Raw genomic sequence first — 14,721 nt, 5'->3', positions numbered from 1 at the left:
CCAAAAAACAAATAGAGGCCTAGACATGTGGGCTTTTCATCCCAAGCCTGCTTGCATAGGCTGACTTTTTTTCTTAATAAGCGGATGACACATTGCCTATTTCTTCCCCGAGTCTGACCATATTGGTGATAGGAAAATTAAAGGTGCTGGTTTTTTGACCTACAAGTCTATTTCTCAACCCATTGTTTTACCAAAAACACATATAAAACACTATATACTTGATAAACCATACATGACCTCAAATAACCCAAAAACCCAAAATCAACTCAAAATAAATAAATAAATAAACTCCTCGGGCTCATATTTATAATCTCATGCAATGGAAAGCCAAACAATGCCTAGGTGAGAGTCTCATCATCAAATGAAATTCATTGACAAAATAATTAATTTTTTTTTTGGTCTAAATCGGTATCAACTGAAACTTTTTCTCTGTATCACCAGAATCCAGTGATCTTTTCTTCTCTTTCAAACCAAGAACTGAAAAAATGAAAAAAATGATGTTTTGAACCAATATTAAAAATTTTAAAATAAAAGGGACTAAATTTTTTTGGGAACATATAAGGACCAAATTGAACTTTTCATGCAGATTTTGAAGCATCCACTTTTACTACCTGTATTTTTCAATTTGGTCCTTCATCTTCCAACCCTAATCATGTTTAGAAAATCAAATCCAATGGATATCAATTGGCTATAAAAATATTGAATCGACGATAAAAAAAAATGAAAAATAATTCAATGTAGCAATCCACTATAAACTGTGGGTGAAAAAAGTGTCTTGGAGCTATAATATTTTCCACATGCTTTCAGTGTTTCCAATAATGAAAGAAGATAAAATCTTCAAAGAACTCCCCACTCATTAGCAAACAAATTTTAGTCGTAGGACAAAAGTTATGATCACTACCCTCCTTCGTGACGAATGCCAAACTTTACCCTTTCTTGTTTTTTATGATGATATATTGAGAGGAATGGAGAGGAAATGAATCACATGCCAATTTTTTATTAACAAAAAAATATGATTTCATGAAACTTGTCATAACTTAAGTATGGACTCCCTAATTTTGTTTTATAAAAAGTTCATATTTTTCTTTTTTATTAAAAAATATCCAAATAAAATATATAAAATCCAAAAATATTTTTAAGACACCAGGAGATAAACATTCGAGCTGCAAAAGATGAAAACACCATAGAATAGCTAGGTTAGGGTGTTTTGACAAGATGAAATGAAGAAAAGAAGAAAATTTAGGTTGAAATTCAAACTTAATCAAAATTGAAAGAATTAATTAAGTCTAAGGACTTAATTAAATTTCTAATAGGTTTAGTTGACTTATTTAAGGACTTAATTGAAGAAAAATTTAGTTTAAAAGTCAATTGGGAAAAAATTGAAAGAATTAATTAAGTTTAAGAACTCAATTAAACTTTTAATGGGTTTTGTGGATTCAATCAAGAACTCAATTGAAAAAAAATCAAGTTTGAAGGCCTAATTAGGATCAATTCGCAAGATTGAAAGATTAGGGACATATTTCAAACTTTGACAGACTAATTTAGTGCGATTAGGAACTTGATTGGAAGAAATTTGAAGTATAAAGTTAAATTGAGGACCACATTGAAAACATCTAAAACCAAGGACCACTTTGTAAAAAGCGCTGAAATTTAAAGGTGCAATTAAAGAAGGCTAAAGGTGAAATTACAAGGAATCCAAGATGATTAAAGTTGATTAGGAGCTGTATTGCAAAGTTCTAAAGGTTTAGGGACTAGTTGAAAATGACTATAATTCTATTTATTGTCTTCTTCCTTTAAATTAAAAGAAAATAAGGCCTAAATACCCATGTTTTAACCCTAATGTCTCTCTCATTCCTTCACAGTACCATTCAAATTTTATGTCAGCTTATACCCTAATATTTGAGCTCTATTTCAAAGTTCTAAGGGTTTAAGGACCAGTTGAAAACGATTATAATTTTACTATTCATTGTTTTCTTCCCTTAAACAAAAGAAAAGGAGGCCTAAATACCCATTTTTCAGCCCTAATGTCTCTCTCACTGCTTCATAATACCATTCAAATCTTATGTCAGCTTATACCTTAGTATTTGAGCTTCATTCCAAGCCCAAAACTCTAGCTATAATAGCACAAAAAACAACAGTAGATTCTCTACCAAATACATTATTCAACACTGTTCTACCTGCAAAAACATCCCTAGTCCTCCTTTTGTTAGTTGCAAAGCAGGACAAAATTTTTTCCTTGACTCCAATAAATGGATGAGATCTATTCTCCAACATCAAGATTTGAGATCACATTAAAAAGTAGGTACTTATGCATCCTTTTATTTTATTTTATGGAAGAAGACAATGGGGGAAGGGGTACTTTCCCATCAAGCCAATGCTGGAATCTGGGCGGTAGAGGCTACACGTTGTCTACCTAACAAGGCAAGCAACACATCATCTTTATTTGTTTTTAATTCATTACAAGGCGGACAACTTATTATATACCCCTTAATAAAAATAAATAAATAAGGTTCAAGCACGTGGGTTCCTCTAGTTCGACATGCTTGGGCCTTTTGTGAAGGTCCAAGAGCTCTGGATCTTCTTCGTTTGAGATATGGAGTCTTTTTGTGTTTTTATCCATTAATTTACATTCGTTTTTTTCAATTTCATTACTTGATATTTGGTTGATTATTAATTGGACAATGCAATTTGTTTTGATTTGATTTTTTTTTCTAATCACTTTAATATTTTACTGGTTTTAATTTTATTGGTGTTTATCTTTGATAAAAAAAATTATAAAAAAAATTGTTGAATCCAATTAAATTCATGATCCAAATTATATGTTTGACTAATTTATATTGGCTGAGTAGAGATCGAGCTTGATTTTTTTTTAATTTTTTTATTAGATAAATAATTTTTAATTTATTTAATTATATGCATAATGAATTTTATTTGGGATTTTTTCATGTTAAAAAACATGTCCTTCACAACAAACAGCAGCAACACCCAGCAGTATTCCTTCAGCAGCAGAGCAGCGCAGATTCTGCACATACCCTGCAGGTAGCAGTTCTCATCCATCAACAGACAACACTAACTGTCATCCTCCAGCACTGCACCAGCTTCCACAGATCAGTTTATCAGTAGCAACAGCACCGACTGGCCTCCTTCTCTGCACCATCATCGCGAGGCAGGAGAGCGCAGCATCATAGTGGTGGGTATCATTACCTCTGCTTCTGTGGGGGATTTTAAATAAACTTATGGTTTCCTTTTTATGTGAATGCTCTATGCTTTGCTTTGTTGTTGATTGCCTAAAGTTATAAGTGCCTTTTTTTGGGTTTCATATAAGCTGAATCAGTAGGTCTGTAACTTTTAGCTCAAAGGTGTATCATGATGTTCTTGCTTTGTTAAAAGAAAGAGGGAAGAAGCAATCCTGATGGTGCATTTCGGCTGTATAAAAAATAAGGGAAAGGAAGCATGCTTTGTTTTTCTTTTTAGGTAATGCAGGATCTGGATGCCAAAATCCTAAGTCAGCTGTGGTTGTTTTTTTCGGATGTTTGGTTTCTGGGCACAAGTCATGGCAAACTCATTGCATCAGCTGTTTTGATCTTCCAAGAAATGAAGGCGGGCATTTATGGCCTTTTTGGTAGTAAAAATCTTATGCTGCTTGTTTTAGTTTGGTGTTAGTTTTTGGACCTTTGTAAAGAAACCATCCCGCGTGGCTGGCTGAGCTTTTAGAGAACCTTAAAAGTTCGGCTTGACAAAAAATTATCAAAGAAAGTTGCTTTTTTTATTTTTGATCTTTGAGGCTTGTTTGGCAATGCAAACATGCTATAAAGAAGATTTCAAGCCTTATATTTCTTTATTTTATATGTTTTGATTGTAAAATGATTAGACTTTACTTATAAAATTATGGTCTATTCTATTAGAGTGGACCGACTTTAACAATTAGACATACCAATTGTTAGAAAACACAACAATACTTTAGTTTATTTCAAACAAATAAATAATAAAACTTACTTTATATAAGGTGTATTAAGGGTGATATGTCCTCCTTATACACAATTAGTCTCCTTATCCAGACTCTGAGACAAGTTAGGGTTTCTAGTGATCAAAATATTAAATGACGACTCCATCTTTTTTTTTCAGAGATAAAGGAAACTAATTTATTGTCCTTTCCATCCACATCTTGGTTAATAAAAAAAGGGGTATAGGAGAAAAATCACATAAAAAAAAGGGTCTCATCCAGATTTGCTCGGGGCACAGGTTGACTAGCCGGGTTGGCCAGGTTTGGCCGGATTTTTGCACTGGCTGATCTTTTACCTTACTTGAACCAGTTCAGCCACCAGATCGACTTGTCGGGCCGATCCAGGTTTAATAACTAGGGATTTTATGAGAGGTTTTTTGAACCTTTAAATTTAGATTGATCATGTAGGAACTTCAATCTCATCTTCAACATCATCCTAAGAAGTTTCTTGACAAGGAATAAATGTACGAGTCCTTAAGTTCACTGCATGTATGCATGAGTCTATGAAATCACCAACTCTATTTAGAATATGTTGCCAAAATACTACCCTTTTTTGAATGAGTTTAACATTCTTCTTACTGCTCCTAAAGACCATATAGTTTTTTAAGCCATATTGCAGGCTGATATCCATAGGCCTAACTGTTGAACTAATTAATTCCTAGACTGTATCCTCACCATCTAGAAAACCCGTAGCATATCTTGGACTGGACTTTTACTTTGACCCATAGATGAACTAGCTTGATTCATAACAGCCATCTCTTTTGAGGAAACTTTAGCCAGATGTAAGAATATTTAGGTTTGAACAAGTGGGAAAAAATAAAGTATTTTTTTCTCCAGAAAAAGGATGGTTTTCCTAAGGGTTCAAGGCTATGAACTCATTACTTATGTAATATTAATAACTTGTTATTGATTAAAAAAAAAAAACTGATTAGTATAGCACAAAACTGGCTTAATTGTATGAGAAATCAGATAGATTAACCCAGATTTTTAATCAATAAGAAGCTGAAGCTCAGAGCAATGCACATTAGCACTATCCCCATTGATAGCTACAAGACTAGTCTGAGGCTCCAAGTTCGCCATGAATGGACGTGACAAGGCAATTCGATTAAAAAACAGTTTCAATGATTAAAGAATCCACTGCAATCTGATATGAACCACAATCCCAGAGTATATAGTTATAGAGTTAGTGGTTTAAGGGCTTTGAAGACTTTGTCTTGTTGAGGCCCAAGGCATACAAGTTCATATTTTTTGCCACGCCCATTTTCTATTCATTTGTTCTAATTGTTTTTTATTTATCCCTTTCTGTCATTCATATATTCATGATTAACCCTAACAAACATGAAAAATTATTACATAAATCCAATTATGTAAGTCAAACTAATTACATTATAAGATCCATCGGTTTATTGCAATAGCCAATAATAATATTATAATTTAGTACGCCACAAATAAAATAAGATAGCTTTTTTATTATTCTTAGGGACCTAATTATTGTAATATATATCTTTGCAATAAACACTGGATTTAGAAGTTAGAGCATACTTTAGAATTATGATGACAAAAATGTTCAAAACTAGTAAATATTTTGCCACCACACATTTTCGAGGTTGTAATTGTCATGGTAATTCGTGGTGAATTTTGTTTGTTTTCATTACCTTGAAAACATGCCCAAACAAACACCTCTTAGTGCTGGAATTATTAAATCTCAGCAGCCACCATCAAAGCTTTAGCACTAAAATTCCCCATTCATGAAGTAGAATTTGGTTACTTTACTGGGATAAAAATAATAAAGATATAAATATTGGATTAAAGATATAAAAATATAGAAATAAATTTATGTCTGAGATAATTTTAAAGTTAATTTTTTTACAAAAAGAACATGTTCTAAAAACAATATTTTTTTATTTTATATTCTTAAAATATCATTGTAAAAAACTCTCTCTCACTTCTAAAATTGTTCAATTAATACATGTAAGAATAAAAATAGTTATTATCATAATTTTAAAATTCAACTTTGGGGTCGATTTGTGGTAAGATTAGGGTCACGAGTCAAGTTGACCCAATCAACGTAAAAATAAAAATGATTATTATCATAATTTTAAAAATCAGCTTAAGAATCAACCTAAGACAAACCCTGGGTCATTGGTTGAGATGGTTAATCTGAGTTGACTCAAAATTATTTTTTTAAAACAAGAATGAAAGCAATCTTGTTTTGACCAAAAAAGATTTTCAAAAAAAAATTCAATGGGTTTTTGACCCATGTTTTTTTATTGGGTTAGTTAGGTCTATATTTTTTTTAAAAAAAAACTCAAATCAGTTCAAGTTCTAAGTTCATCTGTCAAGTATTTTCATGTTTTATAAGTAAGTTATTAAAATAATATTATTAATTTCAATAATTAATATAAACTAAAATAAAAAAAATCTAATTATCTTTTAAAATATATAAGTATGATAATAATACATATTAATGATAAAATAATTTATATATATATATATATATATATATATTTTATTTAGTTTACCATAACCAAATAAGATATACATTCAATTACTTTGTTTTATACACAACTACTAAACATAATTTTTTTTCCCTCTCTATCTTTATTAACTTCATCTCTTCTATCTTAAAAAAATAATTATATGCTATATAAGAACTCCTGCAATCTCATTCGATTAGATATCGATACTCATACAGACGGCGTACCAATTTAAAATTATACATTATACATTGCACTATACAATATACAATAACAATAGAAGAAAATTGGTTTTCACTGTTGATTATTATAGAATAGACTAAGTTTACTGTTGGGGGAATCATTCCATGAGCAATGCCTTTCTTAATTTTTCTTTTTTGTTACTCAACTTTATTTTTTTCCAATATATTCTTTTATGCGATATGTTATAATGTTTTATGTGATGATTTTCTTCCTTTTATATGTTCTTAACAATTTAAGGTGTTTTAAAAAATTACAAAATTAAAATAGAGGCCAATTTGATGAAATGAGATTTAAATTTTTTGTAGTACATGAAACAATTGCAAAAAGAAGAACTGAAGTAAAAACCAAAAACAAATAATAAGGCCTTTTTTCAAATTTGCATATAGAAGTTCATTTCGTTCAAAAATTCTTCATTTACTTTTTTTTTTATCGCTTCAGTTTTAGGATTTAATGTTTAGGCCATAAATTTATGTTTAATTACTTTTATTTTTAATTTAAAAAACATGCTACTATTAAACAAAATTGGTAAAAAAAAGCATAAATAAAAAAAGAATAATTCGTTAGTAAAATATATTTGTTCTTAAAGAATTTAAATAGTAGCCTTAGCACATGTATACCTTAGCTCCATATTAAAAAAACGTGCTACTTTTATTACCATTATTTGATCATTAAACATGACAACTATGTCATTGGTCGATCCGGAAGAACCCTAAAGGATCTAAATAGTTGAATATGTATCGCTTGCAATTCAATCATGTGAAAAGACTAGAAAACAAATCCATGAACTAAGTGGTTATGCCCAAGCCTTAAAAAACAAACAAATTTGGTCACGTCAAAGTCAAACAACATGTTTAATAAAAATTAACGTAACTTTTGGATCATATCAAACCTTACATATATATATAAAACAATACTTTATGTCTTTCAAAACTAAAATATAAATCAAACCCTCTTGACATGCAAATCAAACTCAAAATACTTGTAACTTCTACAAATTAATAAAAACTACTTGTTTTATTTTTTAAATTAGTGGTTTTTCCTTCGATCACCAAGAAGGGGATTGTATTTAGCTTTTATTTCTTGTACTTTGCTATTGTCAATATTCTGGGGCAAGCGAGTAGAATTTAATGAGAAAAAAAAGAATATCAATTATGATTAGATTCATTCTAAAAAAAGGCTTAATTAGGACAAGCTTTTGTTTTAGTTTGTAAGATCTGAATCTTCTCGTTCATAGTTTGACTAATCATTTATTAGAATATGGCCATTTTCCTCTTTCAGGTTCAGCAATTGCATTGGAAAATGACTTCCCAACCGAACAATATTTTGCTTAGCTGTTGACTGATCATCTTCACGATTACATATATACTAAATATTAATTACGTTCGATGTGCAATCCACTTTTACTTTCAAAATGGAGATTCCATTTTGCATTTGTTTATTCTAATTTGGCAATGCAATTAATGGAAAAGTTGTTGCAGTTATATATATATATATATATATATATATATATATATATATATATATATATATATATATTTGGCGTGGTCTATAAACCCAAAAAAAAATATATATATATTTTTAATAAAACAGAAATATAATTGTTAAAATATTTTTAATATGCTACATTTTTTATTGATAATTTAATAATCTCAAAAAACACAGCACAAGTCATGCCAAGCACATAATCAGTCGTTACATGCTAGTTAGGACAGGGCTGCATGTAGACAATGGGACCGTTGAAAGCTTCATTGCTAACACAATCATGTTCGATCAAACATTTGAGCACCCAATTGGAATTTGGTAGTATATAGTAGTTTTTGTTACAGCATCGTATTCCTACATGCCATGTCATGCCAGGCTGCCAGAACCTTTGTTTGTTCCAAACAACTTAATTTTATTAAAAAAATCTGAACTGGATCATGTTCAGTCGAAAACCTCACCCACTGTCGATCGATGATTAAACAAACAGGCAAACATGGAGCTCAAGGTTTGATATGTTCTAACACAAACTAGCTGTTGTTTGTTTCTGTGGTTTGATTTGTTTTTTAAAACTGTTTTTTCTTACGAAAGAAAATGAAATGAGTAAACACAATCATATTTTAATCCTTTTTTTTTAGTTCCTTTTTTCTTTAATTAATTTTTGTAATCCATTTTATATATTTACTAACAACTCATATTTTGCATTTTGTAATGCCATGCGAGAAATTATTCATTAACAAAAAAAAAAAACTACAAAAAATAGTGTTTCTGTGTGCTCCTCCTCACAAAATATTAATCATTGTAATAATGGTTTTTATTTTTCCTTCTCTTCTTTTATTTTGTTTTTAAGAAGAGAAGGAAAAAATTCTCTAATAAATCTTCGTTATCTTTTATTTTATTTTTTATTTGTTTTTGGAAGGTGTGACATTTCTTATTGACGAGTAGGAATAGTCTTTGATTCAATTGTGGGATTTGTCTTGGTTTCACGTCCATAGCCAGCTCATTCCAACAAAATCACACCCCATATCATATCCCATAAAAGCCATGCCAATCCTCTCTACCCTCACACCACTGCCAAAACACCACAATGGCTACCTCTCCCCTCTCTCTCGTTCTCCTTTCACTCTTCCTCTCCCTCTCGCTCCATGCTCAAGCTCAAGCCCCAGCAGCACCTGCTCCGGCGCCCTCCGGCCCGGTCAACTTCACCGCAGTTCTTGTAAAGGGTGGTCAGTTCGTCACATTCATTAGCCTTTTGAACAAGACTCAAACATTTAACCAAATTGAAAATCAGATCAACAGCTCTTCTGAGGGCATGACTATTTTTGCCCCAACTGATAATGCCTTCAACAATCTTAAATCTGGTGCTTTAAATGGCCTCAGCCAACAACAGCAAGTTCAACTTCTTCAGTACCACATGTTGCCTAAATTCTATTCTTTGAGCAATCTCTTGTTGGTTAGTAACCCTGTTCCCACCCAGGCCTCTGGCCAAGAAGGTGTTTGGGGTCTTAACTTTACAGGTCAAAGCAACCAAGTCAATGTGTCAACAGGGCTTGTGGAGGTTCAAGTCAACAACGCTTTAAGGCAAGATTTTCCTCTGGCAGTTTATCCAGTCGACAAAGTGTTGTTGCCTGAGGAGTTGTTTGGTGTTAAGCCACCATCTGCTTCACCTCCAGCACCGGCAACTAAGGGGTCATCATCAGGCAAGTCCAATTCATCAGATACGGCTGCAGAACCATCACCTGGTAAGAACTCAGCTGGTGGAAGGAATGTAGCATTGGGGTTGATTTTTGGGCTTGGTTTCGTTTCCATGGGAATTCTTTCTTGAGAAATGAAGTATCAAAGGAGGCGTTTCCAAAATTCCTTTTTTTTTTCTTTTTCTTTGCGATTCTTACATTTCACATAATGAGCTAATTGGAGGTTCCATGTACGTCTACTTTCTTGTTCATCATTTGAATTAATTAATTTCTCGATTGGTCTAGTTCTTTGGTTTTGCATTTATGATTCAACTTGATTAATTTATCAAGACATTAATAATTTAACCTTTTTTATTTATTCGAGTGGCTCCAATATTCAAGTGGTTAGGTAATGGTAATCATTCTAATAATAAGAAATTAAATCCCATAATTAACTTATTTTTGGTTAGGATAAAAAAAAGAAAGAAAGAGATGCATTGGTCATTGGATCTTGCTGTAATACAGATGGAGCTGATTCACAAGCATGTGGAGCACAAATAGAATAAGACACATTGTATGATATGAACTGATCGAATGGAGATCTACAGACATGGCCAGCTCATTTGTCTACCAGCTAGCTAGAGGAAGACTTCCACCATTATCTTTCCCAATTTTAAGAAGAAAAAAATAATTCAACTTGTGTGATAAAAGTAAACCATGCAGCTAGTAAGAAAATGAAATCCATGTGATTCTTTAATGTCCTGCCATCACTATAAACCTTCAGGTCAACTTCAGTTCTTTAATGTCCTTCCGGTTGTTCATGATAGTGTGAAAATGAAATTATGTCAAGTTTTAATGTAATTTGTGAACAAAAAACGTCAATTCGCTAAGATTACTGGGAACTAATTTGTAATTAAATCCATGTGATTATATCAATTTAACTTGGATTTGAATTTTAGTCCAAATTGCCAAATGAAATGAAGAGGAAGCAAAACGACAACATGGGCGGAGAAATTGGTCGCTACATTACCATCTCGTATTGTCGCTTCATTGTTCTTTGTCTATATATTGTCAGAAATTTAAATGGATTCAGTAAATTGACAGGATTCGACCATCATTAGGGTCCAATTGCTACTTCTGAAAGTTTAGGATCAAAAGTGAAATATTGAAGTACACTTGAAGAACTGAAATGTGCTTTAGCCAACAACTAGATGCTCCAAGTCAAGACCTTCTCTGTGAGGGAGGGAGAAAACCACTTGCTCACAGATATGAGCGAACCCCGGAGCTAGACAAAGAGGATCCGTGTCAACGGTCAATCAGGTTCAAACGGGGTCATGGGCCGAGCTACCTGGTCATCGTGACCAGACCCTGCTAACAATGAGTGGCCTTGGCATGAAAATTTGGCCTGCAGGCCTAACCCTGACTGCCTGGTCTCGAGCATGCCAATTTTTTTAATAATATATATTTTTTATTTTTAAAAAATTATTTTTAATACCACTATATAAAAACATAAAAACAAACTTATTTTAATTTTTAATTTTATTTTTAAAATGACATAAAAAATCAAATAAAATATTATTTGAATTTTAATTTGTTTTTGTAGTGTGAAAGTATTTTTGTAAAAAATTGAAATTTACTTTTTACTTTAAATTAATTTATTTTTATATTTTTAGATTATTTTAATCTGATAATATCAAAATAAAATTCTAAAAAATAAATTATTTCAATAAATTTTTAAATAAAAAAACAATTATCACAAACACAAAACAAAACAGGCTATCAGAAATTAATGTTTGAAAGCAATGTTGAAACTGCCATGACACATGTCCAATAAAGAATGCAGTAGGGAGAGGATAAGGAATCTCATGGCGTCAGAAGTCAGCAAAGCTAACACTAATTACCTTTTCTATATATCTCTAAAAGTTTATTGATATTTTTCAGAATATTTCCCAAATTTTTGACACCTCACGCGTGAAAAGAAATAACATTTTCATATTCAATAATATTTATTCATAGCAAAATACATAAAGAAAATAAATAGTTAGTTCTTATCAGCATATCTAGCCAGTTGCATTCTAAATTTTCAACAATTGATGCCCTGTATATGTGAAATGTTATCCCTGTATTTTATATTTCATGCTTTAATAGTTAAAATTTAGTATTTGAAAATGAAGTAATGGTTATTTTTAAAAATATTTTTTATAAAAAAAATATATTAAAATAATAATTTTTTATATTTTAAAAATTATTTTTAATTTCAATACATTAAAACACGATGCGTAAACATTAAAAAAATAAAAATAATTTTATAATCATTAGTTTTTTAAATAAAATTTAAAAAATTTTATACGTGGTTTAAGAATTTTTCAATTAATAATATGAAGTTGACAGGTTCTGGGCCATGTTTTATAACCACAAGGCAGGAATATGTTAAGATCAATGTCCATTAAAGCAGCAACCTCGCAGGACTTCACATATGAGGAGCCTACAATATCACCTAATGGGGCAATGGTTGGCTGGTTCTTCTTCAACATGTCGGTGTCACGATGTTACAGACGTAAGCATCAAATATGGATAAAAAACACACGATCAGTTCCACTCTTTCTATGTTCAATACTTGTAGATATTTGCCTCATTGCTTTGTTTTCTTGTCTGATTTTTTGCCACTAATTAAAAAAAAATTATTCCAATTTAGCATTCAATGTTATCTTTCTAATAGATTATCTTAATCTTATGACCCGGGTTATGAGTACTTCAACATTGAATTTATTTTTTATTGAGTTGTTCTTGTCTTATGACTAGAATCGCGAGTTTAACAGGTTAACCTAGTTGACTTAATTTTTTTTTCAATATATTTTTTTTTAATTTTATCATTTAATATTGTGTTTCATTGAAAATTAGGCTTTATGATTTGTTCAGTTTACTTTTTTATTAGGTTATTTTAGTCTCATGACTTGAAAATAATGCTTAATTGGTTAACTCAGGTTAACTTGACTCATTTTTTGTGTTATTTTTTTAATTATTAGTTTTTTACAAATTTCATCCTTAAACATTAGGTCCGATAGGACTGATTGAGAATTGATCTTCATAATTTGTTTTGATTTTCTCTTTATAGGGTTATCTTAATCTTTTGATTAGAGTCGTAAATTTTGCAAGTTAACACGGGTTAAATCAAGTTATTTTTTTTAATTTTTTTCTATAAGATTATCTCAGTCTTATGATTCATGAGTTTAGCGGATTGAATCGAATCATTTTTTATGTTTTTTTTAATTTAGTTTTTTTTTAATTTAGTTTTTTTTTAATCTCATCTTTCAACATTAAGCCAATTGATAATCAAATTTCATAATTTGTTTCAATCTTCTTTTTATGAGGTTATCTTGGTCTTATGACCCGGATCGCCAGTTTTACGGGTTAACTCAGGTCGCTTTTTGAGGTTCTTTTTTTAATTGGTTTTTTTTTCAATTTTGTTCTTCAACATTGAGTCGATTGATAATTAAACTTTATAATTTATTTTGATTTACTTTTCATAGGATTATCATAATCTTATAACTTGAGCTAACTCATGTCAATTCAATATATTGTTATCTTAATATTAAAAAAAAAAGATATTATCTTGAAATTATTTTTGAGTCAAACTATATTTTTAATTATAGGTTATCCATGTTGCTTTTAGATTTATAAAAACCAACCGAGTCACATTGAGTTAATTTCTATATAATTTAATTTTTTTCTAAAAAAAAACATTAGCAACAATAATCTAGTTCTTTACTAAAAAGTATATAGTAGATAGTTTGCACATCCCCATTTCTTCAAAGAGCTTGCCCTCGTGATTCAAACTCTATACTTGATTCATTGAGGTTGCATATACCTTATCTAGCTAGCCATGGAACTGTACAATCATCAAAATAACTAATCCAAACAATTTTATTTTTTTATAATGAGAAAAGTCTAAATTACATGATCACCTCTTATAAAATAAAAGATGGGTGGTCAACCATCTAGGAGGTAGACCAGTGGTAAGAACTTGAAAATAAAGAGTTTATTCCCCTTGTGATCTCAGGTTCGAGTCTTATGGTTGCTAATATGATAGCCACTGGAAGCTAGTTTGAATAGTAGATAGTTTGCACATCCTAATTTCTTCAAAGAGCTTGCCCTCGTGATTCAAACTCTATACTCGATTCATTGAGGTTACATGTACCTTACCTAGCTACCCATGGAACTCTATAATCATCAAAATAACTAATCCAAACAATTTTTTTTTATATAATGAGAAAAGTCTAAATTGCATGGTCACCTCTTATAAAATAAAGGATGGGTGATCAACCATCTAGTAGATAGACCAGTTGTAAAAACTTGAAAATAAAAGGTTTATTTCCCTTGTGATCTCAGGTTCGAGCCTTATGGTTGCTAATATAATAACCACTGGAGGCTTACATGGTCGTTAACTTCGGGCCCGTGGAATTAGTCTAGGTATGCACAAATTGATCTGAACACTCACGTTAATAAAAAAAAAAGATGTGCGGTCACTAACTTAAAACATTCTATAGAAATACTCTATTTTGGTTATTGAAATCTAAAGTTGTTGTAAAGAGGTGAGATAAAAAGTTTGGAATTGTTCAAGATTATTCATGTTTCAGAATTTGAGCTTTGATTTTCTAATTATCTTTTCTTTTATTTAGCAAAAATTCTCAATTCTATATTATTTTGTTTTTCTTATTAGCTCTTAGTACAGCCATGTTTGGTATTGCTTTTTCACCTTTGATGTGTTTAAATTGATAATTTTTTTAGTATTTTTGAATTATTTTAATATGTTGATAATAAAAATAAAAATAAAATCTAAAAAATA

At 30.6% G+C, this 14,721-nt stretch overlaps 1 protein-coding gene across 1 annotated transcript; it reads left to right on the top strand.

Annotated features, from left to right (window-relative positions):
- The first annotated feature begins 9,245 nt into the window (after positions 1-9,245).
- Positions 9,246-10,180, top strand: LOC133667980 (fasciclin-like arabinogalactan protein 13). The gene has a single exon (XM_062087706.1). The coding sequence runs from the start codon at positions 9,290-9,292 to the stop codon at positions 10,025-10,027; it is 738 nt and encodes a 245-aa protein (XP_061943690.1). The 5' UTR covers positions 9,246-9,289; the 3' UTR covers positions 10,028-10,180.
- Positions 10,181-14,721: the final 4,541 nt, after the last annotated feature.

The sequence above is a fragment of the Populus nigra genome, chromosome 11 (assembly GCF_951802175.1).
Source record: "Populus nigra chromosome 11, ddPopNigr1.1, whole genome shotgun sequence".
In the NCBI taxonomy this organism is placed as follows: domain Eukaryota; kingdom Viridiplantae; phylum Streptophyta; class Magnoliopsida; order Malpighiales; family Salicaceae; genus Populus; species Populus nigra.
This window is presented reverse-complemented; position numbering and strand designations above follow the sequence as displayed.

Coding starts and splice junctions, on each gene's coding strand:
- LOC133667980 (XM_062087706.1), top strand. CDS start 9,290: ATGGCTACCTCTCCCCTCTCTCTCGTTCTCCTTTCACTCTTCCTCTCC.